This window comes from Aphelocoma coerulescens, chromosome 12 (genome assembly GCF_041296385.1).
Source record: "Aphelocoma coerulescens isolate FSJ_1873_10779 chromosome 12, UR_Acoe_1.0, whole genome shotgun sequence".
In the NCBI taxonomy this organism is placed as follows: Eukaryota; Metazoa; Chordata; class Aves; order Passeriformes; family Corvidae; genus Aphelocoma; species Aphelocoma coerulescens.
Window position 1 is genome coordinate 1,640,840 of NC_091026.1, and position 24,076 is coordinate 1,664,915.

The 24,076-nt window shown below is 43.0% G+C and overlaps 1 protein-coding gene across 7 annotated transcripts in view; it reads left to right on the plus strand.

Moving 5' to 3' along the window:
- Positions 1 to 24,076, plus strand: part of IQSEC1 (IQ motif and Sec7 domain ArfGEF 1) — a 281,157-nt gene that overhangs the window by 211,662 nt on the left and 45,419 nt on the right. The window contains exon 1 of one of the 7 annotated variants that reach the window (XM_069027871.1): positions 11,629 to 11,829. The exons of the other annotated variants lie outside the window; for them this stretch is intronic. Coding sequence (XP_068883972.1) covers positions 11,765 to 11,829 — 65 coding nt within the window. The 5' untranslated portion in view covers positions 11,629 to 11,764. Of the gene's footprint in view, positions 1 to 11,628; positions 11,830 to 24,076 lie in introns of those variants that run through there. 7 annotated transcript variants of the gene reach the window in all.

Here is a 24,076-nt window from a genome sequence, read left to right on the forward strand (position 1 = left end):
GTGCTTCCCTCACAGAGCTCAGCTTGCTCCAGGCGTTTGTTCCCCATCTGGGATTTTGCCAAACTCTTCTCCTCTAGCAGAGCTGTTCAGAGCTCTGGCTGTGGTTACCAGACATCCAGAAAGCCTGGTTAGCTGCTTTTAGCTCCAAATTCTGCTGCTTTTCCTCTCATGTAAAGTCAGATCTTCTCTGCTTCCTTCACAAACACAGAGGGGATTGTCACCTCCGAGGGAGATGCTGTTCTGCCAGCTGCAGCTGTACACGTGAGTCAGCATGTTCTGGGAGCATAAATGCAGGGATATCTTCTCCAAAATAAAACTCCCTGAGGTTTTTGGAAAGCCTATTGCCTCCCTTTTGCTGTTCTTATCTCATACTTGTAGATGAGCTCATGTAATGCCTTCTGTGGAGTTTGAGTGTGTGAGAACATGGGCATGTGGAGCCCTCTCAGTACAGAGCTGAGTCTTCTAAGGAAAGTTGTATTCTGGATGAAGAAAAGATCTGGCATGCAGTTGGAATTAGTCTGAGTAAAGAATGAATCCCTGAGAATTTTATATGGTGATTTTCTTACATGATAAAATTCATCACAGACAAGAAGTTATTTTTATTTGAAAGCTTTGCACTAGGCTTTATCAGGTTTGAAATAATGAATCGTTCATTTTTAGAAGTGAAGAGTGTGTGTGCCATCAGAATTCCCTGCAGGACCACTGGAGCAATGTGCCATGGACAGCATATGCAGGGATTTTGAGCAGATTCCTGCTCTAAAGTCTATCCTTGATTCTGCATGGCATATTGCTGCAGCGAGTGCCTGTGAGGCTCGAGTTCAGCGTGCTTCATTGTGAATGCCTGGGGTTCTTTTTTGCTTTACTTATATTTGTTTGCATTGTAGGGAGGGTAAATGCAGGTGTGGACAGGCAGGTTTTTGTCAGAGCTCTCGAGGTTACATTTTAGGGGAGGGGTAGGTGAATATTCTGTACAGTGGGGAAGGCGTCACCTTTCCTCTGTGTTAGTGGTGCCTTTTCCTTCCAACAACCCTAAACTGGAACTTGCTCTCACCAGCCCCAACACAGAGCTGGTGCTCTGGTGTGTGTCAGTGTGAGTGCTTTCTTCAGACCTAATCAAACCCCAAATCCTGACGCTCAGCTCTGTCATTTAACGATGATGGCAGGAACTTTAAACTCCATTCCTCTTGGGGACGGCTCCATTGGTGCCACTGGCAGTATCCATTGTTCAAAATGTACTTGTTTCCTGGGAATTTCAAAAAGAATCCGTTGGAAATAACTCCAGCTTGGACAGTTTGTCTGTTTCATTCCTTCTGGGTTATGGGGGAGGTTTTGGGACAGTAGAAAAAAGGATATTTTGAGTATTTCTCCATTACTGAAAGCTAATTCGGTGAATAAAAACTCCAAACCACAACAAATGCCTTCCTGCTATCAATACCTTCATCCTCAACAGCTAGAATATGCTGTAAGTGGAGATTTAATATAAAATAAATATAAGAAAACATCCCTGAAGAACATCAGGACAGGCTCTGCTGGCTTTATAAACAAGCTGAAAGCAAAATGAGTGATCTCATTTATGTTGAGCACAGGCAGATTCTTTGTCTACACTGTGTGGAAAGAGAACCACGTAAATAAAGGTGCATCTTTGCTGCCAGTTTTAAGTTACTTGTTGAAAATCACAGTGGTGGGTAACAAAAGCCTGTGGAGTGATATGGGAGGGAAGCTTCTGGCATGGCTGTAGAGCAAGCAACTGATACAGTTTGGACACACTCCACTGCTTGGGCAATTATTTTAGTAAATTTTGTGCTCATCCAGCTATAAAAAACTAGATACTCTCAACTGTCAGTTGAGAGTATCAGATACAGAGTTGCAAGACTAAAAGTTCTTAGTTTCTCTGATTTTGGGGGTTTTTTTGGTAGGAAGAAAAATAATGTTAAATCAAGTACACCTGAATTTCTTGAGATTAAATCTTAAAGTGATTGAGCAATACTTCACATTTCAATTACTTTGCAATTCATAATTTAAACGAAAGATGGCATAATATCCAAGCTGGTGATCCAAACAAGGAAATGGAACAGGTTTCCCACACTTCTTGTTGAGCTGCAGGTGTTTCCATTTTTCTTCGTCTCTAGCAAGTCAGAATTGTCTTCCTAGAATTAAACACCAGGGTTTTAGCTGATAACTAAGCATGTCAGTGCTTGTCCTCCACTGCTTCCTTTGTTGCAGTGGGGCTGCAAACCTCAGTGTGCTGGTTTTTGGTTAGAGGCTTCAGGCCCAAAGCAGTGCTCTGTTCATGGGGAATGTCATGGGGGGGTTGATGCTATAAAGTATTCTGTATGTCCCTCTGGGACTGTAAATGCATTACGGGGGCCTGCTCCCTGGACATCACATTTGGGTGATGTTCTCAGACACTGCTGGAGAATTCATAGGGGAGAATTAGAAGAGTAAAATTTATCCTCGTGGTTGTTCAAGAACTCAATACCTGCACCATCTGAGAAGGGGTTTGGTGACCAGCTGTTAGATTGTGCCACCTCTTTGGTTTCCCCTGCTGTGGTCTCTTATCCAGAGAGGAGTTTGCACCTTAAGCTTAGCTTTAACTTTGGTTTGGCGTAGGAGCTCAGATCCACAGTCCACAAAATGTTAATCATACTAGAAACCCTCTGAGGATTCTGAAATAGCCTATTCCATCTTCAGCTGTGCTGTCAGCCCCTGTCAGGCTCATTAGGATGGAAAGCTTTCTGCTGTGGTTTCCATAGAATAACCCTGGCTGGAACTGCATCCCTCCTCTCCATCATCCTCTGCCTGTGGTGGCTGGTACCAGGAACTGGCTGCGCTCTGCCCCCAGTCACCTCTCTGCAATCCCATCAACAAAATAAAGTGTTCCTTGTAATTCGGTTTTCTGGCTTCTCAGCAAACAGAGCTTTGAGCACACCAGGATAAATTCTACCCTAGAGAAGGAGGAAATCTCACTGGTCAGATAACACAAAATACAAATTGATTAAATTGCCAGTGCTCTTGCAGCCCTGTGTGTGTTGAAGGGTAGGAGGAGGAGGAGGAGAGATTGGAGTCCCTTTGAGTCCAGAGTATGTTTCCTGCACATTGATGAAGATAAGTAACATTAATATAAACTGATTCACTGAGTAATCTTTGGTGGATGCCAAAGATCATCCATTTACAATGCATTGTCTCTTTTATGGCCTCGGGGTACTTTTATTTGCCAAGATACAAACTGTGAGTTCGTAGCATGGGCATCTAGGCTGGGGGCGTGGGGGGAGGAAGGAACATGGGATGGCAAAGCAAATGAATTCACATTTCAAATTACTTCCCGTTCCTAATCTCCAGATTGGTTAGCAGCTTTTCCTAGGACACCTGGGGTGGTTCTAGTTGTAAATTTACTGTTTGCATTTGAAAGGATACCCACCCTTAATTGTACTGTGTAATTAATTAACATAACGGATTTTAATTTTCTTTTTGTCTAAGATTTAGATGAGACTTAATTAATTAAATGTTTTCTGTGACAGGACGAAAGGTCAATCAAAAGTTGAGTGAATTTTCACTTTGGTGCATTTTCACTTCAGTGCTGTGGTTAATTGCAAAGTGACCTTTCTGTTTTGGGTGTGAGAAACATGATTTCTTTTGCCATTTTTGCCTTTTGAAGGCAGTGATTTAAAATATGCTTTGCTTTATGTATAGGTCCCTTACTACACACCTGGTGGGGCAGGTGCTGTGTGGAAATACCCTTCAGAGGGCTGCTAAAAGGAGGGTGGGTTGGGACAGGCTGCCCTGTCTGGGCCATTCAGTGAAACCATGTGGGAGGCAGCAACAAAACCATTCTGTTCTCCTCTTAGGGCAAGAGGGATCCTTTGCTTTTCTTTTTTATCCAGATACAAAACAGGGACTGCAATAACTAATAATTTTAAAAGATGAAAATTCAGCACCCTGATGTCTTCCTACTATCTTTAGTTGGTGTGCAGTTGTGCTGAAATATAACCCTTGTTGTAAAATTCAGGAGTTATGCTTTTCCACAAGGAAACAAAATACATCCTGTTCATCTGTGAACGAAGATCTACTGTGCATAGTCATGTGCAAATTGTTTCCTCTGTTGGTATTTTGCTAATGGTGCCTTAGAGAGATGTAAGGGAAATCTGGGTGTTCCCCACAGACCTAACACTGGGGGCACACCTTCCTTCTTCCATCTACCGTATTGGTAATTAGTTATCTGCACCCAAGAGCTTGAAAGAGGGGTTTTCCTGGTCCTTTTTTCCCTTACCATGCTGTGTAGGTCAGTGTGATAGAGAAGGCAGTGGGAAGATGTCACGTGTACATGTCTGTGCTCTGTACTGGCACACTCAGCAGGACTGGTGCCAAACAACAAATACCTGTCTCCTTAGCTTGGATTGATCACTCTGTACTAGTAAATACCTGCCTCTCAGTCCCTGGTGCATGTAAAATGTAGTCGTGCCACTGAGATTTGGTGTTTTCTCATCGCTTCTTCCCTCTGGTTTAACAGTGAGTGGAAAGATAACGCAATGTTTTCCTACCCTTTTACACCTCACCTCTTTTTCCAGGTTTAGAGGGATGGACTGAAGGTGTATTTTCAGGTTATGATTGGGATTGGGAGCTGGCTGGAGCAGCCAGTGGCACAGTGGGCACACACTGGTGCCCTGTCTCAGCGCTGCTGTGCCCAGAGCTCAGGCAGGATGGGCAGAAGTGCCCTGTCTCCCTTTGAACACAGCCCGAGCTGCCCAGCCTTTTTTCTGAGAGTTCAGCATATTCCATAGAGAGGGCACTGGAACATGCTGTGCTACCCTCCAGGCTCCAGTCAGGAAATGGGAACAAAAATACTCCTTTTTTAATGCTCTTCATTCCATGTTGGTGTGCAGTGTTTCTCCAAGGTGTGTTGTTACTGCTTCCACTCCTGTTTTTGTTTACACCACTAAAGTTTCTATTCCCTAGGAAGATTACCATGGAAAAAGTCAACGTTTGTTGCATACTCTAAGCTAGGATTGAGTTTTTGTAGTTTCTGAGTGTGGTCCATGGATTTAGGTCGATGAGTGGAGGCTGAGCTCTGTTAGCACCGAGTGGTGTCACACACACGCAGCTGTTCCTGGCTTTGTGTCTGTAGAGGGTGACCTTAGCCCAGAACTCACTTTGCTACGTGATCACTGCTGGGGAATGCAGTTTGTTGGTTTGGTTTTCCATGGTGATCACCCTTTGTACCCTACAGAAAGCTTCAGCAGAAGGCCTCTGCTGAGTTTTGTGGAAAGGGACACTGCTGGTGCCACAGTCACCTGCGGGGTCAGCTGAAGGATGTGCAGTGCCAAAAGAGAAGTGTCTGTAAATATTCCTGCATTTCAATCAAGTCTTCTGTCTGAGGAATACAGTGCATCTCAATGCTGATGGATTTGACAAAATGGGAGTGTAGATAAATATTCTTCTGGATTTAAAAGTAGTTGCATTGCACAGCCACGCACTAATACAGAAGCCATGAAAATATTTTCATGAAATGCCTTTAAATCTAACTTTATTAGGTAAATAATAAGACCTCCTTTATAGCCTTCTTCTTACCCATATGTTTAAATATGCAGTTAGTGAAAAGGTGATTTCTTCATCTAAAAATTGGCTTTTGTTAACTTTTTAAAATTATTATTTATATATGGGAATTTCAGTGATGCTTTTCATTTTCCTAACAGTTTAAACTTGGTGGTTGCTATCAAAATAAACAACTGTAACACAATCTGAGCTTCAAGTAGAAAAATTCCTTGGTTTCAAATGGTGCTTGCAGAAAGGCACTCATGGAAAATATGTCCTTCTGCATGGCATGCACTGCACACGTGATCTCTCAGAGCAGCACATTATACTGAGCCAGATGTCACAAATGCTGCTGGAGAGACAGTTCTGTACAGAATATAAAGTAGCAACATTCCAGTATTTACTGTAATGCTAAATAGTAATTATCTTCCCAAGCTTTCAGCCACTGTCTGTGGCGTTTGTAATTCTTTTCACATATGTGTTCAAAGAAACACAGTTCTGTATTTTTTAGAAGTAGAAAATATTAGTAAAAAATGTTTAAATCTGTCATGTGTCTTTCTGCTTGATTTTAGTGCGCACACTGAAGCTCACTCATCTCACTAAATGTATGAATTGTTCAAACAGGAAAAAAAAAAACCCCAAAACATTAAATATCAAGTAAACATAACCGTGCTTTTCTTGTGGATGGAGAGCTTTTGGGATGTTGATGACATGAAGCATAACTAAGCATTGTTAATCTCAGCTGCCATTAATCCCAAAGAAATGCTCTTTGCAGAAAATACATTATTACTGCCATGAAATGAAAGCAGGAAAAAAGAGGAAGCTGTAAGGAACCTTCTGGTATGGAATATTTTTAAAGGATTATTTGGGTTCAGTTAGTTTACACAGGGTGTTCAAGAGCATTAACCCAATGTATTAGCCACCTGCATTATTTGTATCTTCTCAATGTGTGTTTTCTGTCCAACTTCATTGCAAGATGTTTTATTCAGTAACAATTACTTTTTCAGTCTTTTCTTATGGCTAAGTAACAGTCTGGAAGGGGGAGCCCATGGTTTCAGCTTTCCTTCTGTGAGATCTGCTGGTTTAGAGCATCAGGATATGTCCCTTACATCCTGAGTTTCTCCATCCTGACCCCCGTGGGCCCAGTGGCCACCACTCTTGCTCAGCAGTGGCACCAAACACGCAGCCACAGAAACCCAGTGACCTGGTGCTGCAAATGTTTAGGTGTGTCCTAGGCTGTGGGAGCTCTGGATTCCACAGAGAAGGTGCCACTCCACGTGAGGAGAATGAAGGAGCCACCCTTGTACATATTTCACTCGGAAGGAACAAAGGAGTTTTATTCATACAATGGTATCAGCAGAGTTGTAACTGCAGTCACCTTGTATTCCTGGTACAGAGTCCTGTCTTTATTGCCCCAGGAATGCAGATCAGAGATTTCCCTTTCTCTTTTACTCCATCTACAGTTTCTGGTGAACAGAGTGGCTTTCTTGGCTTCCAGATGAACTTCTTTCTAAGGGGGCTCTCTGGCTCCTTGTCAGCCTCTGTACTGCCTTTGGGGGATTTCCAACCATCCACTATCCTTCTGTCCATGGATTTATAAAAAGAAAATGTTTCCTCTTGAAGAACCACTTCTCAGTGCTGACTGACCTTCTTGCAGCTTCTGCTCCTCAGGTATCATTTCACTGCTGGGGTGAGTGGCAGCGTCACTGACAGCTCCAAAAAGGCCTCTGCTAAATTATTTTCAAAGGGGAGGCATTTGGTATTTGCTCAAAAAAAAAATTGTTCCCTGTGCCTGTGGACCTGTCAAGAGAAATTTTAAATATCTTGATAGTATTATAATGAAATGTACTAATCTAGTAACTGATTAGTTTTGTGGAAAAGGAAAACTGTGTCTTGCTGGGAGCTGAGGCAGGGCCAGAGGATGAGCACATCAGCTCAGAAGCAGCGTGAGCAGTGTTTCAGAGCTGTCTGAGAGACAAACCTAAATTGTGTTCCAAAAAGCTCTGCCCAGTGTTACTTTTCCCAGTGCTGTTGCCGTGGATGTAAATAGTCAGGCAGTGTTACAGTGCACCACTAATGCAGTTTACAATAGCTTCTAGCACAAGTGAGGGTTTGTAGGATCAACTACTGACTCTGAGGGACAAAACCAGGTCAGAGTAGTGACAGCAGGGAATTTTCAGTCAGGAATCCTGGCTCTGGTCGAATGGTCTGACTGCAGTCTAAGCCTCTTTAGGCACTGTTTCTCTCACAGCTGAGATTTTGTAGATTGTGCTTCATAACTTGCTGTAGTTTGCAGGGTTGCCTGGTTTGCATGCTCCAACCTTGGACAAATCTGTGTATCTTAGCATTCTGAAGCCTTGTTTTCATATGAAATTTCCTTTTTTGTTCCAAAATTGCTGCTCTTACTCAAACCTTCTAGCCAGGGAATGGAGAGACTTTGCTGGAGAGCACAGCCTTTCTCTGGCAAGGTTTATTTTGAGGGCCAACAACAGACAATGATCTTTTCTCCCTCTGTAGGGTGGAGTATCTTGTTTTATGGGAGGGGATAAAGAAGCAGAACATGTAGACAGATCTGTTTCCCTTTTAGTTCTCCCACTGATCTGCTAGGCAACTGGGAGAAGTTATTCTAATTTTCCTCTGCTATGGTTTATAATCTTTGTGCTTCAGTATTCCCATCACTCACACAGCAATAAACTTGATGTTTTGTACAGGTGTGGGGCTTTGAGACAGGTGGTTGAAAAGTACCACTATGAGTCTCCAAACCCTTGCAATCAGTGAAGATTTCCTTTGCCTTAAATAGACTTTGGATCTGTTCTTAGGAGAGCAAAAAAGACTACAAAGATTCATTGTTTTGCCTACTCCGTAGCAACTGACTGCATAAAGCCTTTTCCCAGACGTGTTTGTTTAAAGGCTTTATAAGTTCAGTTTAAAAAATGAACTGAAGTGGTAGTTATTGTTTTTATGCTGATTTTTGTGTACTGGCATTAAAAAATGAAATCATCTGGTACAGAGCCACAGGAAATGCAGAAATGTGTATGAGAGAAGATAAGAAATCCACTTTGGAGGGACACAGAACTGGGATGAGTACAGGAGCATGTTAGCTTTTGAAGAATTACCTGGCACACTTGAGAATTCCCATGTAATTCCAGGTCACGTGGGAACATTATGACACTTTATATGGTTAGAGCATCGATTACTCTTCATTGATAATTCTCACTGTGTACCAAAAGAGAATAATGTGGAAGAGGATTGTGCTGTACATCCTTCAAACTGATATATCCCAATTTTTTTTAAGGAATACTTGGTTTACATTAGGTGTACAGGTGAGCATGGGCAGAGGGGGAGCATGAGAAACAGCGAATTCACCATGGGAGGCAGGAGGTGGAGGATCCACATGGTTTAGCATATTTTTTTCAAGGGAGGAATTGGATCAATATCCCCCCAAATCCCACAGTGAGAGGAATAACGGGTGTTTTGGCCTGTATATGCAGTTTATTGTACAATGCTGCATGGCTGTATTTATACTCTGCAGGAAGAAAACTACTCCCTAGTAGTTTCTTCTGGGTTCTTTTGCCTGGGTAACCCTTTGCTTTTATTCAAGCAAAATGCAAGACAAATGCTTATTTTTCAGCCTTTTTAGATCTTGGAAATAATGGTGTATTAAATGTGATTAAGTTGGGAATTGCCCTTTAAGTAGGGTCACAATTACTGTAGATTTAGATGGCATGTTGTACAAATTGCTGTGTGCTCATAATTACAAATTGAGTTTGTTGCACTCTGGGGGTTTATAAACTTTGTTTTAGCCATTAACACATTAAAGAGCAGTGATTTATGTAAATTACCGGATAAACCAAGATTTCAGTGTTGCGCTTAATCTAAGGTTTAATTATATTTCTGTATTAGAAATAAAATAGTGTTAGCTTTAGCAGGGAGGATCAAATGGTCTGAGGGAGTCGTTCACTGCTGAGATAGTGTATTAATATTAACTGAGTGCTGCTTGTTGGGCAACTGGCTGGAAACTACAGTGGTGCAAAGTGAATGAAGCAGCAGCTGCAGTGAGTGAGCTGGTTGTCACAATAAGCTCTTCCTGCGGTCAGCCAGCCCACTTGCTTCACAATTATTTCCCTCAAACTTCTGGGCTGATCTGGAGAGTGTAAAATCATGCTTTGAAATCTTTGCTTACTTCCACTTACAGAGAGATTTCCTAGTTCCTTAATTTTTGCTTAAGTCAAGTTGATCTAACAGAGCAAAGATCACTTTGTGTTGTGCTATTAGTTGTGGCCCACCAAATTGCCAGGAACAAGGATAGTAGGACATGAAAAGTTACTTTTTGACCTCCTTACACTGCAGTGCATATTTATACAATATCTTAGTGGCAACTCTAATGCTAGTTAGATGTCAAAATAACAGCAGAAGGGCAACAGGGATATATACATCCTACTGGTTCTGCCAAAGCTTCTTATGTAAAGTGCAGATCAGTGAAGTGCTATAGAAGCCCATGTTTGGTTCTGTGTTGGTAGAAGAGCCTCTCCTGCCCCTGTCTTCTGGGGCCTGAAACATCAGTTCTGTATGTTCAGCACCTCTTCTGTCACCAGGATGACAAAGAAATTTAGCTACCAAAAATTGTCCTAAGAAGTCATAGACCTAGAGGTCTGTGCTAAATCACCACCTGAGAGAGGGTGGATTGCCCAGTGTGGATTACAGTTATTGTTACCTGAGGGAAAATGGAATTGTACACGATGGATTATGGATGAATGAAAATGGTTTTGGAATGTTGAAACATTCACAAAAAATCCCTCCAAAAATAACTGCATCAGGCTGCCTCGACTCGGAAACCACAATGTTGTCTGCGTAGTGCAGCAAGAATTTGTTTTTCTGTGTTTAATTCCCCCCGTTGGAACAGATGTGAGATCTTAAATGTGTAGATGATTTGGGCATTTAATCTCTACTTTAAATTTTAACAACATATTCAAGCAAGAAGTGATCTAACAAAAACTTTGTACCAGAATGGTCGAAACTAAATTGGGAATTCTGGATGCTTGACACTGATGGGGGGAAAGCCATCTGTAACAATTATCCACGGCAGTGTTTGGAATGGGATGTGTTTGTATTGCTTGGTTATTTGCTGATCTAGCGTGATTGTATCTGTAGAAGGAAGATTGTGTTTGAAGTGGCTTCAGAAAAGCACATTCTTCAGAAAATTCTGTGACTGCTTTTGAGGTCAGAGCTTCCCAGCCACCCTTTCCAATACGTCTCCTTCACAGCCCACGCTAAAACTGTCTGCACTTGGTTCCTAAATGGAAACGGGTTTCCGAAGGAGAAGTTGACTTTTGGGAACTGCCCGTGTCTGCTTTGGATTTGTCTCTGTTTACAAGGAGAGATGAAGCTTGATGCAGGAGGCATTGAGTCAGGACCAGAAAAACGTGGGGTTGTTGTGGATCCCAGACCTTCTGCTGGGAAGAGGCTGTCTGGATAACCATGAAATGTTGAAAGCAGGCATTGCAGTGTAAATAGTCTCTGGTTAGAGACTTGCAGTGACATTCCTATGAAAACAGCCGGAGTAGGTGTGTCCTTCCTTAACGCGTTTGAGTTTCACTGGAAGCTAGTTAAACCCAGGCGTATTGGAATCTACGCCAAGCGCTTCCTTAGGAAACTATGCAACACGCACGCTCCATCCAAATATTTAAAGGGGGCTTCAGCTAAAGCTGCCTCGATTCTTTTTACCACCCTGAAAGACCTGATCAGCCCTCACGGGACGTATAAATACGAATGATGTTGCACGCACGGCTCTGCGCCGTGCTCCTTCTTGCACCCGGCTTCGCTCGAGCGGCATTTTTAGCTCCCGAATAAAACTCCCCCCCCAAAACTACAGCTATCGGCCAGCGGTGCTTTGTTGTGTCATTACAGAGTATAGAGCTGTGGGGAGGGTGTTGCTATTGCGTTGTCGGGGGGCCGGATGCCCCTCGGGCCGGGCTCCGGCGGGCACCATTCGGTGCCCGCCGGAGCCCGGCCCGAGGGGCATCCGGCCACGGTGAGGGGTGTACGGGCTGCTGCAGTGAGGGGAGCCCTCGGAGCAGCGTTTTTCCCGGGCATCCCCCCCCCTCCACGCGTGCGCTCTTGCCCGGTTCCCTGCCCCACCGCCCGGCGGAGGAGAGCGGGAGCGGGCGCGGGGCGGGGCGGCCCGAGGGGCGGCTATGGTGGCGAGGAGCTCCCCGCCCGACACTCCGGCCCGGCCATGTGGTGCCTGCACTGCAGCTCGGAGCGGACCCAGTCGCTGCTGGAGCTGGAGCTGGACAGCTGGTGAGCGCTGCCGAGGGGTGCGGGGGTGGCCCCCGAGCCGCCGCTGCCGCACAAAGGGCTCCGCGCCGCCAACGCTGCTGCTGCTGCTGCTGCTGCTGCTGCCCGGGCTCGCTTATGGGGCGGTGCGGGAGGATGGGATGGGATGAGATGGGATGGGAGAGTCCGGCTTGCGCTGGGGGCAGCCTTTTGTCCCTGGGGATTGTCACTGGGGGTTGTCTCTGGGGCTTATCCCCGCGATTGCCCCCGCTGTCCCTGGGGGTTGTCCCCGGGGTGTCTCCGGGTCGCGGCGATCGGGAGCTGTTGCCGTGTCCCGGCTCGGGAGCCGGGGACAGGCGGAGGCTCCGTCTGCCCGGCAGGAGCCGAGGGTTGGATCATCCCCGCGGTTTAACCGCGGCGTCCCAAGCGGCCCCGCTGCGCTGCGGTGCTGTGGGTGACGGGCAGAGCCCTCAGTCGGGAGCTGTGGCAGCTGGGTGTGAGCTGACCCGGCCGCTCCGGACACCGGTGTGTAAACGCTGCCTATGGGGAGTTCGGGAGAGAGCGCGGAAATCACATGATTTGTGTCAAACCCGTGCGAGTTCTGCTGCAGAGCTCTGGTACAGGCTGTTCCCGGTGTCCGGGACCTGGCCTTGTCCTGCCAGGTGTGTCACACTCAGCGGGCTGTGAAGTCAGCATTTGCCAATCGTGCCCTCAGCCAGAAAAGAAAAAAAAAAAAAAGACAAAAGAAGTTCCCTTCAAAGGCCTTTAAAGTTCAGATACTTGAATAACTGACGCAGGAGAAGCAGAGGGTGGGATTTGTCGTGTTAACACATACAGTCCCTATTGTAATGATGTTGTTAACTACCAAAATAATGCGTGTCAAAAGTACAGCAATACATAACTCTGTCCATGAGCTGCCTGAAAACTCCATGCACAAACGAGTTTTTCTGGTGTGATGCTGTGTGTGGATTTATGATAAACTAAAAAATTTATCCTGCACATGCAGTGCACTTGCAAAATGAATTTATCTCCGATGCATCATGGAAGTTTATTCCACCAAGTAATTCAGCCAAATGCTGAGCTGTTCGACTGTTAAAGGAATACTCGACTTAGCTAAAGATAGAAAACATCTTAAATTGGGTGTGGGCATGTGTGGAAAAATATAAAAGGAGGAAGTGACTGGATTCAGTGTAACTATGCATGAATGCAACAGTTGCTTTTCTAGAAAAGAAAGGCAAAATGTTTTTTGATAAAGAAAACTGTTTCATAGTACAGTTTAGTCATACAGTTAATGATCCTTCAGCCCATTTTTTACCCTTAAAGAAAAAAAATAATGTAAGTTTCCTGTGTGGAGTAGGTAATGTTTGCATAAGTGATGTTACCTTTGCATGGCTTGCTAAAAACATAATTCATAACTATTACTTTAGTGACAGATTTGCCTATTACACAGTTACACTCTGTTATTCATCATTGTTTCAGACTTTTTTTCCTCCATTTGCACATCGCTATGCACTTCCTTTCAGTTAAACTTGATTATTCTGCCTGATGTGCTAAAAGAGGAATTGCTGAGTACTCAGTTTGGATGGTTGTATTTAACTGTGTCGATTCTTGTGGCAGATATCCTTCATATAAACACAGAATTCATTACACCTATTGAGTGCTTTGGGAGAACTAAGGCCATGCTGAATAAAATTACTCATTTTCCATTTTACTTCTACTTTTGCACCAGCTTTGGTTTTGCTGTTGAGATGTCCTGTTCTAATTCCTGAAATATATTGAGAATACTGTTACAAAGTAGTCAGCTGGGATTTTTTTTCTCTTGGTTAAATAGAAGCTCAATGTTCAGGTTTCATTTATCATCCTTTATTCTTCCTATTTCTACTAATCTGAAATAATTCATTATCATCCAAGATGTTGTAATCCAGGATCTGGAGCTAACCAGTGAAAACCACAGTGCTCCGTGTATCAACAGCATTGCCCTTTAGAAGCCCTCTGGGAATCCTGGTGCAGTTAATGAACAACCTGTTGTTCAGTTTCATTGAATAATTTGCAGCTTTCAGGTGAGGAAACCCAAGGATTCAGTTTTTCTCCTGAAAAGTGCAAATACCAACTTGAACAGTAACTGATTTGTTGTTCCTGTAAGTCTTGTACTGGAAGGTTCAGGGACTCGATCCAGGGAGTGACTGCTGGGCAAAGAGACCTTCTCTGCTGGAGAAGGTGTCTTCACCAGTGGTTTGCAGGGAGAAACAGGAGTGATTGCTTAGGATTTTGTGGCCTAACGTGGGTTTTCTCACCCTGTGACCATTTTGTGTGTGCAAAATGAAAAATCTTTCAAGAGAATCTATTCATATGGCTATAGAAAGTGTTTCTCCCGATACTGGGTCTTCATGAGGAGAATACTCTTCCATCTCTTGGAGCCTGGGATTTTTTCATGCCTTTGAGGGCTTCAAGAGCAGTGCAAGGACTTTGGGTGGAACAATTCCTTTGAAACAACAGTTTACCTTTATACTGATAATGTTTTCTCAGAGTCTAAAGATGGCAATTCAAGGCTCACACTCTGAAGAGGCAAATCTCATAATGGTGTAGGTGATTAGCACACTTAGGTGATTGCTCTAATGATGCCTGCAAACTGTGCTTGCATGAACACCAGGGAGAAGGAGCTCAACAATAAAACCTGGCCTAGAGGTAGTCAGTGGTCTGGTGGTGGATGCCAGGTGTCCTCCCAGCACTCCTGGATGTTACCTGTAGGTGTTTAGCAGCTGCTCACAGATTTCAGTTGTGTTTCTTGGTGTTTAACACCACTGGTGTTCAGGCTCCGGCAGAACCTTGGGACACAAGTGCTGGAAGTGAGGAGTTGCCTTCCAAGGGAAACGTGTCCTTGTGCCCAGTGTGGTGTTCCAGTGGAACACTGCATTGGCTTAACTTCATCTGTGTGACTGCAAAATGGAATTTAACCTGCTGCCAGGGCACTTTGGAAATAGTAATGCCATAAAGATGGTCTGGAAATTATCCACTAGTCCTTCATGGAATTTTAGCATCCAAACTAATGAACCCTCTTTGTTGTAAACCCATGAGGCTTCCAGTTTCTGTAGCATTCTGAGAGGTGCAAAGGAGGGTTTAAGGTACTGTATTTTTAAATATTGATTTTTTTTTTTTTTTAATTTTGAAGCACCACAGTCTGAGTCTGGGTTGTTATACCTTTTATTGCAAGGATTTGCCATAATTCATAAACATCTTTCAGGATGCAAATTTTTTGCTCCTTCAGCATTTACATGGTTGTTCTGCCAGACCTAATGGTAATTTTATCATTAATTTCAGAGTCAGGCATATTTTAATCACAGCAGCTGTCAATCAATTATTTCTTTTTATGTTTATTTAATAACAGAACTGCAGGAGACCTCAGAAACGGTAACCAAGGTGGAGCCCTGATTTCTCTGTTGGTTACATTAAATATGTGAGGATGTGCCCCTAACCCAGACACTGCCTGATCCACAGAGCAACTGGAATTATAAGGAGGTGGCTCGTGGATTAGGGAAGAAAGTGTGTTGGTGCATTGCTTTTGTTAACCATGCTTTGTTTAGATGTCATTTGTGTTGAAACAGGGTATGGGCCACAAGCCAAACTCATATTCCTGAGTTTGCTGCTTTATTTCTGTTGCCCAGGAAGAAAGACTGTGTAGTCACAAGAGAAGAATCAGCCCAGCCTTTGGAAGTTCACTTTTAGTATCTTGTATATTGCTATTTTATGTCAAAATTATGTAAATACAGATTTCATTTAATTCATGGGTCTTTGTTATGCAAAACCATTTACTGATCATGGGCTTTTTTAGCAAGACTTACTAATCAAAAATATTTTACTTACATAGCCCTTCTCGTGTCTTTTGGGAATCCTTTTGAATTTTATTTAGGTTCCATTTAGGGTACAGGCAGAGATGGCAACTTCACTGCACTGCTGTGATTTGACTCCAGGTTTCCAGAGAAGAACAGATGCTGCTTTAATCCACTGTAGCACAAAGCCCCAGTATTACGTTAAAGGGGAATGCAAATTTAGCTAAATAAATCCTTTTGCTTCCTTACAATAGACAAAAGACTAGAATCAGTCTCATGAAATAATTGTAGAGATGTCCTTAATAAAAATAAAGTAAAAAAAGACAAGCTTTGGTATGATAAAAAAACCCCAAACCTTTTTGTTCCTGTGAGAGAAGCAGAAAATTAGAATGATGGCTTTGATAGCCACAGGAAATTGATGTATTATATCTGTTAATCAGATTCTTTCAGTAGTTTAGTGTCATCCCAGTTAAACTTGTGCTTATAAACAAAGGACACAATTCCCTGTTGCCTTCTGCTGTGCAAGCACAAACAAAATGCCACAGTTATGATCGGACTTGCATTTACATCAGTGGCTACATACAGGGTATGGCCACAGAAAAAGAATCCTAAGCTTGTTTTGAGGGGTACTTGCACTGTTTAGTCTGAAAAATTCCAGCCCCTAAAATTCCAGCCCCTAAAATTCACCAGATTAACAAGGATGGATGTGTCATGAGCACAGAAAAAGAAAACCAACTTCCTTCTGTTTGTTAATATATCCATGACCTTTCCAGTCATCCTCACACAGGGCAGAGGCAGCAAGGATGCAAAGCTGGTGGGTTTTCTGTTGCAGGGAATGTTTGCAGCCAGCCCTGACTCTGCACTACAGGAGCATTCTTCCACAAGGTGATAAATATTAGATAATTTCAGCTGTTCTTGGATTTGCGAAAGAAAGTTCATTATCTTTGTTTATATTTTCTTTTCTTGTATTTTACTCTGTGAGTCTTGTTTAGAAGGTACCAGTGATGTCGAGCATTTAGTAGAAACTGGTTTCAAGAAGGAGCTGATATTAATACTCTTAGATTTGAGAGAATGAGACTTCACAGCTCATAGTTTCCTGTAAATACTAGTCATTAATGCCTTGTGAAGTGAGAGAGAACAGAGGATTACCTGGACTTAATGGGAATTGTCTAAATGATGACAACATGATGCAAAGTCAGATTCTTTTTTTGTTATTAAAAAGTGATTAAGATGTTTTTGATTAGGTTAGCCTAGAAGAAAAATATTTCATGTTTTCCTACCACAGTGCAGCCTGTTACACAAGACCATTTCTCACTGTCTTAGGTTGAGATTTTCAAAATCCATCTTTGCACAAGATCACATTTTCATTTCACAAAATGGTGACCCTTGTTTTCAGGAACTGGGCTTCTAACCCTGTCCTAAAAGACCATTTTCAATTGTGGAAAGAACTGTGAACTGTGTTGTGATAAAGAGCCTATAGATGACTAAGAATTACCCAAGTTGTGCATTTTAGCCTCACGTTCTGTTGTGGGTGAGCAGCCTCACGTGCAGCCCCCAGCTAAGCCAGGCTGCATCCCTGTCACAGACACTGTCACAGAATATTCCTGAGCTGGGAGGGACCCACGGGGATCATCAAGTCCAAATGTGAGTGAAAGGCAATACAGAGTGTTGGTGGCTCTGGGAGCCAGCAGTGCTGGGCAGCTGTGCTACACCCAAAGGAAGCTGCAACATGCCCTGCACAGCCCAAAGACTGCTCCTCTGTGTTCAGCAAAACATTTCCAAGGCAGGAGTTGCTACCTGTGTTACTCTTTTATTGTCATCAGTGAGGTGAGTCAGAAGTTCTGTTGAAAGCCTACGCTTAATTCCTCTCTGACAGAGAAAGAGCTGTAAAATGTATGGACTCAGCAGAATAGGGAGGAAATGTAAAAGGAAGGAAGTTTGTGAATGAGAAAAAGTATCTGTCAGCTCTTTAGCTGATTTAGAGGTTATGAGCAATCTTTTGAGGTCTCGTGTCTACAAGAGTGAAGGTTTATGTGTAGTATCTTGGAGTATGTGTGCAGACACCTTCTGTGTTTGAACACACTGCCTTGAATCCAAGCGTCATCTACAGCACTGTCTTTTCCACCAAACCCCACACTTCCAACAAAAAATCTCCTATTATTTGGGTTCCTTAAACACTATGTACAGTCTGGTATAAACCTTGGGTGTGCTGCAGAGGATAAAATCTCCCTTTTACGAGGATGCCTGTGATTACAGAGAGGTGAGCAGTGCTTCTGTTCCAGTGAGTTGCAACACCTCTCTCTTGGTTTGTGCAGGGTGCTCAAGGCCAGTTCCCGTTCTCACTGGCTGGGTAACAACACCCTGAGCTTCACTGGGAGCAGGAACAAGTGCCATATTCTCATCCTTTTCTTTCCTGCCTGCTGAGTGTTTCCCATGCCCATTTTCACTTAAATATTTTGAAATTACTTTGTTTTCCCATAGAGAAAACTGGTAGGGTTTCATTCTCTTTTGAGGTTGGCTTTTTTTAGACTTGGCACGGCAAAGTTGGCAGTCAAAATCGAGGGTTTGTGCAGTGATTAAAATTGAGTGGTACTTTTATATTATATATACTTCCAGATTCAGTTAGATCAGTGAGGGGTTTCTCTGATCAGACTTGTAACAGCCCATCCTCCTTTTGGATTGGCTTTTTAAAGTATGTTACTCTAATTTTGTGAGTTTTATCTGTAACTACAGAGGGAAGTCAACCAACCACTAGAAGCTGAGCAGTCCCTTTCTTTATGATTTTAAAAGTGGATGATTTTGGCCAACTATTTCTTAAATCCAAGAGAGACAGCTAAGTAGCTCAAAGTTCATCAGTGACATTGTTTGAAAGCACAGCTCTTTAGATAATAACAATATAAGTCATTGAAATGAAATCCCTTGGTTGTTCTAAATAGGTCCTTCTGTACAACATTCATTTACTCCAGAAGTTAGTTCTCTGAGAGTTTACTCAATGAAGTGTCCAGTACAGAAAGATGGTTTTGTTGTCATTTCTGCTGCATGGACCCTCTGCACGCTCTTTGTTTATGATGATTCTTAATTTCCCTCAGACATACTGGGAAAGGCTGGTCTGCTCAAAAGTTGTTGCTAGCTTTCTGTACTGTGTCATATTTGTAAGCATTTCAAACAGTCTAGGGGCAAAATCTTAAAATGAGTCAAATGATAGGCTTTATATTTTCAAGTCTATTTGATCTAAGATGAGATAGTTTTGTTCTAGGTATGAAATTTCCGGGCCTGAAACGTTGACTCAGTAAACAGGATTTTGCTGAGCATCTTTGAAGGAGTTCATGTTTCTATCATATGTGGTATATAAGAGGGGAAAGAAGATAATTATCCACCAAGAGCAGACTGGGAAGAGGAACTCAGTGCTTAGTCTCTTACAGAACCTAAGTGCCAGCAAGCTGATTTCTCAGCAGCAGTGCCGTTCTCTCACCCCTTCCTTGGACAGGCTTGACACAACAGCTGAAGAGGTGAAAGAGGAGGATGGCTGGCACAGGACACCAAGGATTCTTGCATTGTATCAAATGCTGCCTCAGCTGTGCGTGCAAATCAGGGCTTTTCAGCTGCAGACACTAAATCTTCCTTTTTAAAGTTAGCAGTGTCTAAAGGGCATGTCATGATATAAACAGCAGAATGTGTGCTAAGATCTTGCTATCTTCAGTACATGCCATATATAGTGTAGGTTTGCTAAATTAAGAGGATTCCTGCTGCTGAATGGTGTATCTAAATAAATGATAAATAGCTGAGGTCAAATTCTACTACAGCTGCATTGAGAAACACCACAAATTTCTCCAGCTTATCATGTTGTGTAAAAGTTTACATAGCAGGGACAGGACAAAGTCTGCAGTGGGAGGCAGGTTTTGTTTAGTGATCCATCCCTCAGACACCACAGTTACATTAAAATTGTTAGGTTTAGTCCCTGTAAGAAGCAAAGCATCCTTTTGAAGCATACAGGACGTTTTCTGATGTTAATGTGTTCCATGCTGACACATCTAAAGGAAGAACTGGCCATAAAAACCTTCTAAAATTCGAAAACTTGGGCTGGTTTGAGCCACAAGCCTCAAATTATCACTCCAGATTCATCTTCAATAATATCCATTTTTTAAAGAGTTGTTGCTGAATAAATCTATGTTGGGTGATGATTAACCCAGATTGGCAGAGAGTGATGCTGGCTGACTTTGCCTGAGATAGAAGTGAACATTTGTAAGCTGTACCCAGGTTCTGTTGGTGCTGCCAGGCCCTGTGTTACTTTTGCTCAATAGTGACAATAAAATACAGCTTTGCCTTTAGCAGGTGGGGTTCACAAGGCATGGAATGGTCCTGGGGAGGGTTGGTTGGGTTGATCCTTCTGTACATTGTTGTGTCTGATGGCCAATATGCTGTTTGACAAAGGTGATCTGGGAGCTGGTTAAGCCTTGGAAGCTGAAGATGGTCTCAAGTAAGCTCTTCCCAAATGGATATTCTTAGTTCTTAACCCTATTGTAAGTTCCCTAAAATGGGTGGACTGTTGTTTTGCTCTATTTCCATCTCGCTGCTGCCCATCTCCATTTCAGAAGAGACAGTGCATTCATTCCTGCATTCTGCTTTGGTGGGGAGAAAATAACCTCTGCTCTTTCACTCGCTGCTGCTGGCCTCTAAGACTGTGGGTCAAAATGCCCTTTTTAAAAAGCATTTTTGTTAATGCCTTTTATGGGGTTACTTAGGGAGAGTTAAAGCTTGCCAGTGTCCAGGGGATGGGTGTTGGGGTTGTTCTGTGATTTCGGAGTCAGGGCTCGGAGCAGGGAGCAGCTGCAGGGTTTTGGGGCACTCAGGGGTATGTGCCTGTGGAGCTCTGCTCTCCTGCAGTGGCCCTCAGACTGTTTGACTCAGGCTGCTGTTATTGGCACTCTCACCACACAGAATATTACAGAATAAGTGAGTGCTTTGTTAAGGTTTGCTTCTGAGACACATGCAAATGGTGTCTGGATTTTTCTTGCAATGATATTTAACTTCAGTCAGATGAATTACCTGGGACATTACTTTGATGTGCATTCAAAGGTTTCATTTGTTTTTAACAGAAACAGCTGAATTGAGAGTGCATTGGAAGTGAAACACATTGGTCAATATTTCTTTCCCGGATCAAAGCTTTTGTCACTGCCTGTGAATGCTGTTGTCCATCATAATGGCTTTGAACTCTTGGCAGGGTGTATTTGAAGGTAGATTGGTTTGTTAATGTTATTGTGCTTATTGAATTTGGGGATTTGTGTAAGTTCTTCATACAATTGACTTCTGTTTACTAGACAGCACAAACCAGACATGGCAATAAGGACTGGGTTCTAGTTGCAAACTGTACTAATAATAAACTTCTGCTCAAATGTTCTGACTCCAGTGGGGAATATTGTATTGGAGGGGTGGAGAAAAATGCTAAACCATGGCTTGTGTGAAGTACATATGGCCAGTTCTGCATTTTGAGAAGTTACATGGAGAACGTTTTGTGGCAGTAATTTGAGATAATACAATGCACACATCAGAGCTTTAATTAAGTGCACCTCCTCGTTTATGGCAGAGAGCGCCACAGGTACTGAAGCACAAGGCAGCTTTGAAGCAGTGGGGTGTACCCTGTGCCAAATGAGTGCTGGTGTGAGATGAAGCTGTGTGGGGAGGCACAGCTCTGGAGAGCAGTGTTCTGGTTGCAAACTGTCACTTAAAATTACGCATTCAAATCAGGGCTTCGTTGTGCTTGTAAAGGCAAAGTTCTATGGAAGAAATTAACTCTTGGAGAGGTTTGTTCCTATGTGGAATGCCCACATTTGGCCTAAATATTTTTGCTATTTGAGTGGTTTGTTTCAGCCTTCATGTTGGAAGTGTCTGACCATACCAGCTGCTGTAGCAGCTGCCATCCTGCTTCTCTCTGTTACCCACTTAGTTCCACGGGCGACTTCTGGTCTGCATTCTCTGGGCTAGGTAGAGAATTTGGATCTATTTCAAGTGGAAATCTATAATTAGGAGCTAAGATCACAGTTTGACTGGTTTTAGCCTCCACATTTTAAAAGGAGATGGTTGGTGTACAACAGATGCATAGCAATTCTTCCTCCCTGGGTATTTGGACCTGTTTATACAGAATATTTATTTTTGAGTGAGGCAGAAGTTTTACTGGAAATGGTGTTTATGAAATGAGATTTTAATGCAAAAAGCTTCACTCTGTGGTTTGCATTTAAATCCATGTCATAAATCATAAGGCAGAGTCCCAAGAAGGTATCTTGATACTTTGGCTGTAGATATGTTGGTGTTTATGGACAGAAAAGTTTCTGGGACAAAGGAAGAAGATAAGTTTGCTCAAGTGTTCTGTCAGTCGATGTGACCTAAAGGGAACCAGCTTTATGTGCGTTTTTCTTGAAGAGGGGAATAAATTTTATGGATTCAGGGCAAAGCAGGCAAGTTAGAGAAGGGATGGATTTGGCTGAGGAATTTTATGAAGAACCACTCATGCAAATGCTTCACTGTTCCAACAAATAAAATTAAGTATTGATTCTTCATTAAGCTCAATTTGAATTCAGGCTGTGCTGACTACCTGGAGTTTTACTGCTGCTCTACCACAGCCCTGCTTTAAAACCTCCCTGCTGCCCAAAAAACAGAGCCCTTGGATTGTCATGGCCAAGCTGAGTGGCTTTATCACCTTGTGCTGACTAGAATTTTAAGCTGGGCATGTTTTTGTTGCTGTATTTGTCATGCTCATGCTGCCTTTCCACAGTGTAGAAGAAAAGAAATTTATTTGTGTACCCTTGAACTTGTGTTCATGCTTCTAGGGATCTAAAATGCTATGGAAAAGTCTTTAAAGATGTAACAGCACAAACTTATTATATTGTCATACTTTTCTTTGTGTCCAAAACAATTTTTTTACAGGATTAATATAATGCTGATTGGTTCTCATGTGCGTTCTATCCAGCTGTTAGGGCCTGTTTTCAATTTCATGTCTTTATATTACACTGTTGAAAGTCCATTCTGAAAGAGTGATGAAAATAATACTGATTTCAGAGAATGCTCATTGGTAAAACAGCTTCTCAAGCATTTGCTCTGTTCTGCTGGGAGGGTTTTTTTCTTTTTGGTTCTATTTTAAAATGTTGCATGCAGTTTGAGTTTGGCATTTGCATTATTTAGAAACATGTTTCATTTCTTTGTTCCAAACTAAATCTGCAACAAACTGGTTTGAACACTTGGATGATTTCTGTGAGCATATGTTCCCATTATCTTCATATTTTAGTTATAAAAATGCACAGGGACACTTGACTGCTTGTAAACTGTGGAGTTTCTGGGGTGAGAGGCAGCACTGAATCATTCCTTGCATGTGATGTTATTGTTCTGTACTTCCTTTTTATATGCACATAGTTCTAAAGATAAGGTTCTGGGCCTCAGGAGGAAAGGGACTCTGCTTTTCTGGTTATCAAATGTCTGTATTTTGTAGTACAATTTCTCTGACAGATACAGTCTTGTGCCTCTGCAACCAAACCAGCAGCTCCTCTGGTCATTTTGCCATTACTCAGTGGAACAGATAAGTCTGTATTCGTGGAAAAGCTTGGGGTTTGCTCCTTACTGGAATTCAGATCTTTTTTCAGATTTCCATTTTAAGCTCAAATGTTAAAGTTCTCTTGTTTTCAAAATTTTGTCTTTATTGTGCTTATTTTTAGTTTTGCTAATAGTTTGGCAAGATTTGAAGGAAAGGGAAGGTGTGAATATAAAAATGAGAAATAAAGAATAACAGATAGCCAAACATCCTGAAAAATACGTTTTTGTTTTAAGATGTGGTACTGGATTTAGTGTACTGGTGCTAATTACAGCCTTTGTGATTAGAAGTAATAATTGAAAGTGTAAAATGAGAGCCAGGGAAGAAAAGACCTGCCAGGTTTGTGCTGCTAAAATGCCTGGAGAGGAGATGTTTTGCTTTGGTCATGGCTAACCACACAGCTGTAGAGGGAGAGAGGAGACAGAGCTGCTTCTTGTTAGGTACTTCTTGAAATGAACTCATCCCCTGAATTGTGGGCAACGACTGTAAAATCGGGACCTTTTCCTAGCAACAGCATCTCCTCCCCTTTTTGTCAGCCGGGGTCTCCTGCTGCTGCCTTGGTGCCGAGCTGCAGCCCTGCACCATCGCTGAGCTTTGGCAGCGGGGCAGAGCAGTCACCAGAGCAGCTTCTGGCCCCGCCGCCTCGGAGTCAGCCCGGGCTCAGCCGGGAGCTGCGCCTGGGCTGGGCGAGCCGGGGGCCGCAGGGCGACTGGGTCCAGGCTGGGAGCCTCCCTCCCGGAGCCAGCGCATCCCACCTTCTCCTCATCTGTCCCTTCAGCCCCTGGATTCCCTTTGGAAACTGTCTGCAGGGTGTGTGGCTCAGCTCTGCAGGAAGTCAGAGCCATTCCCAGACAAAACGGGAGAA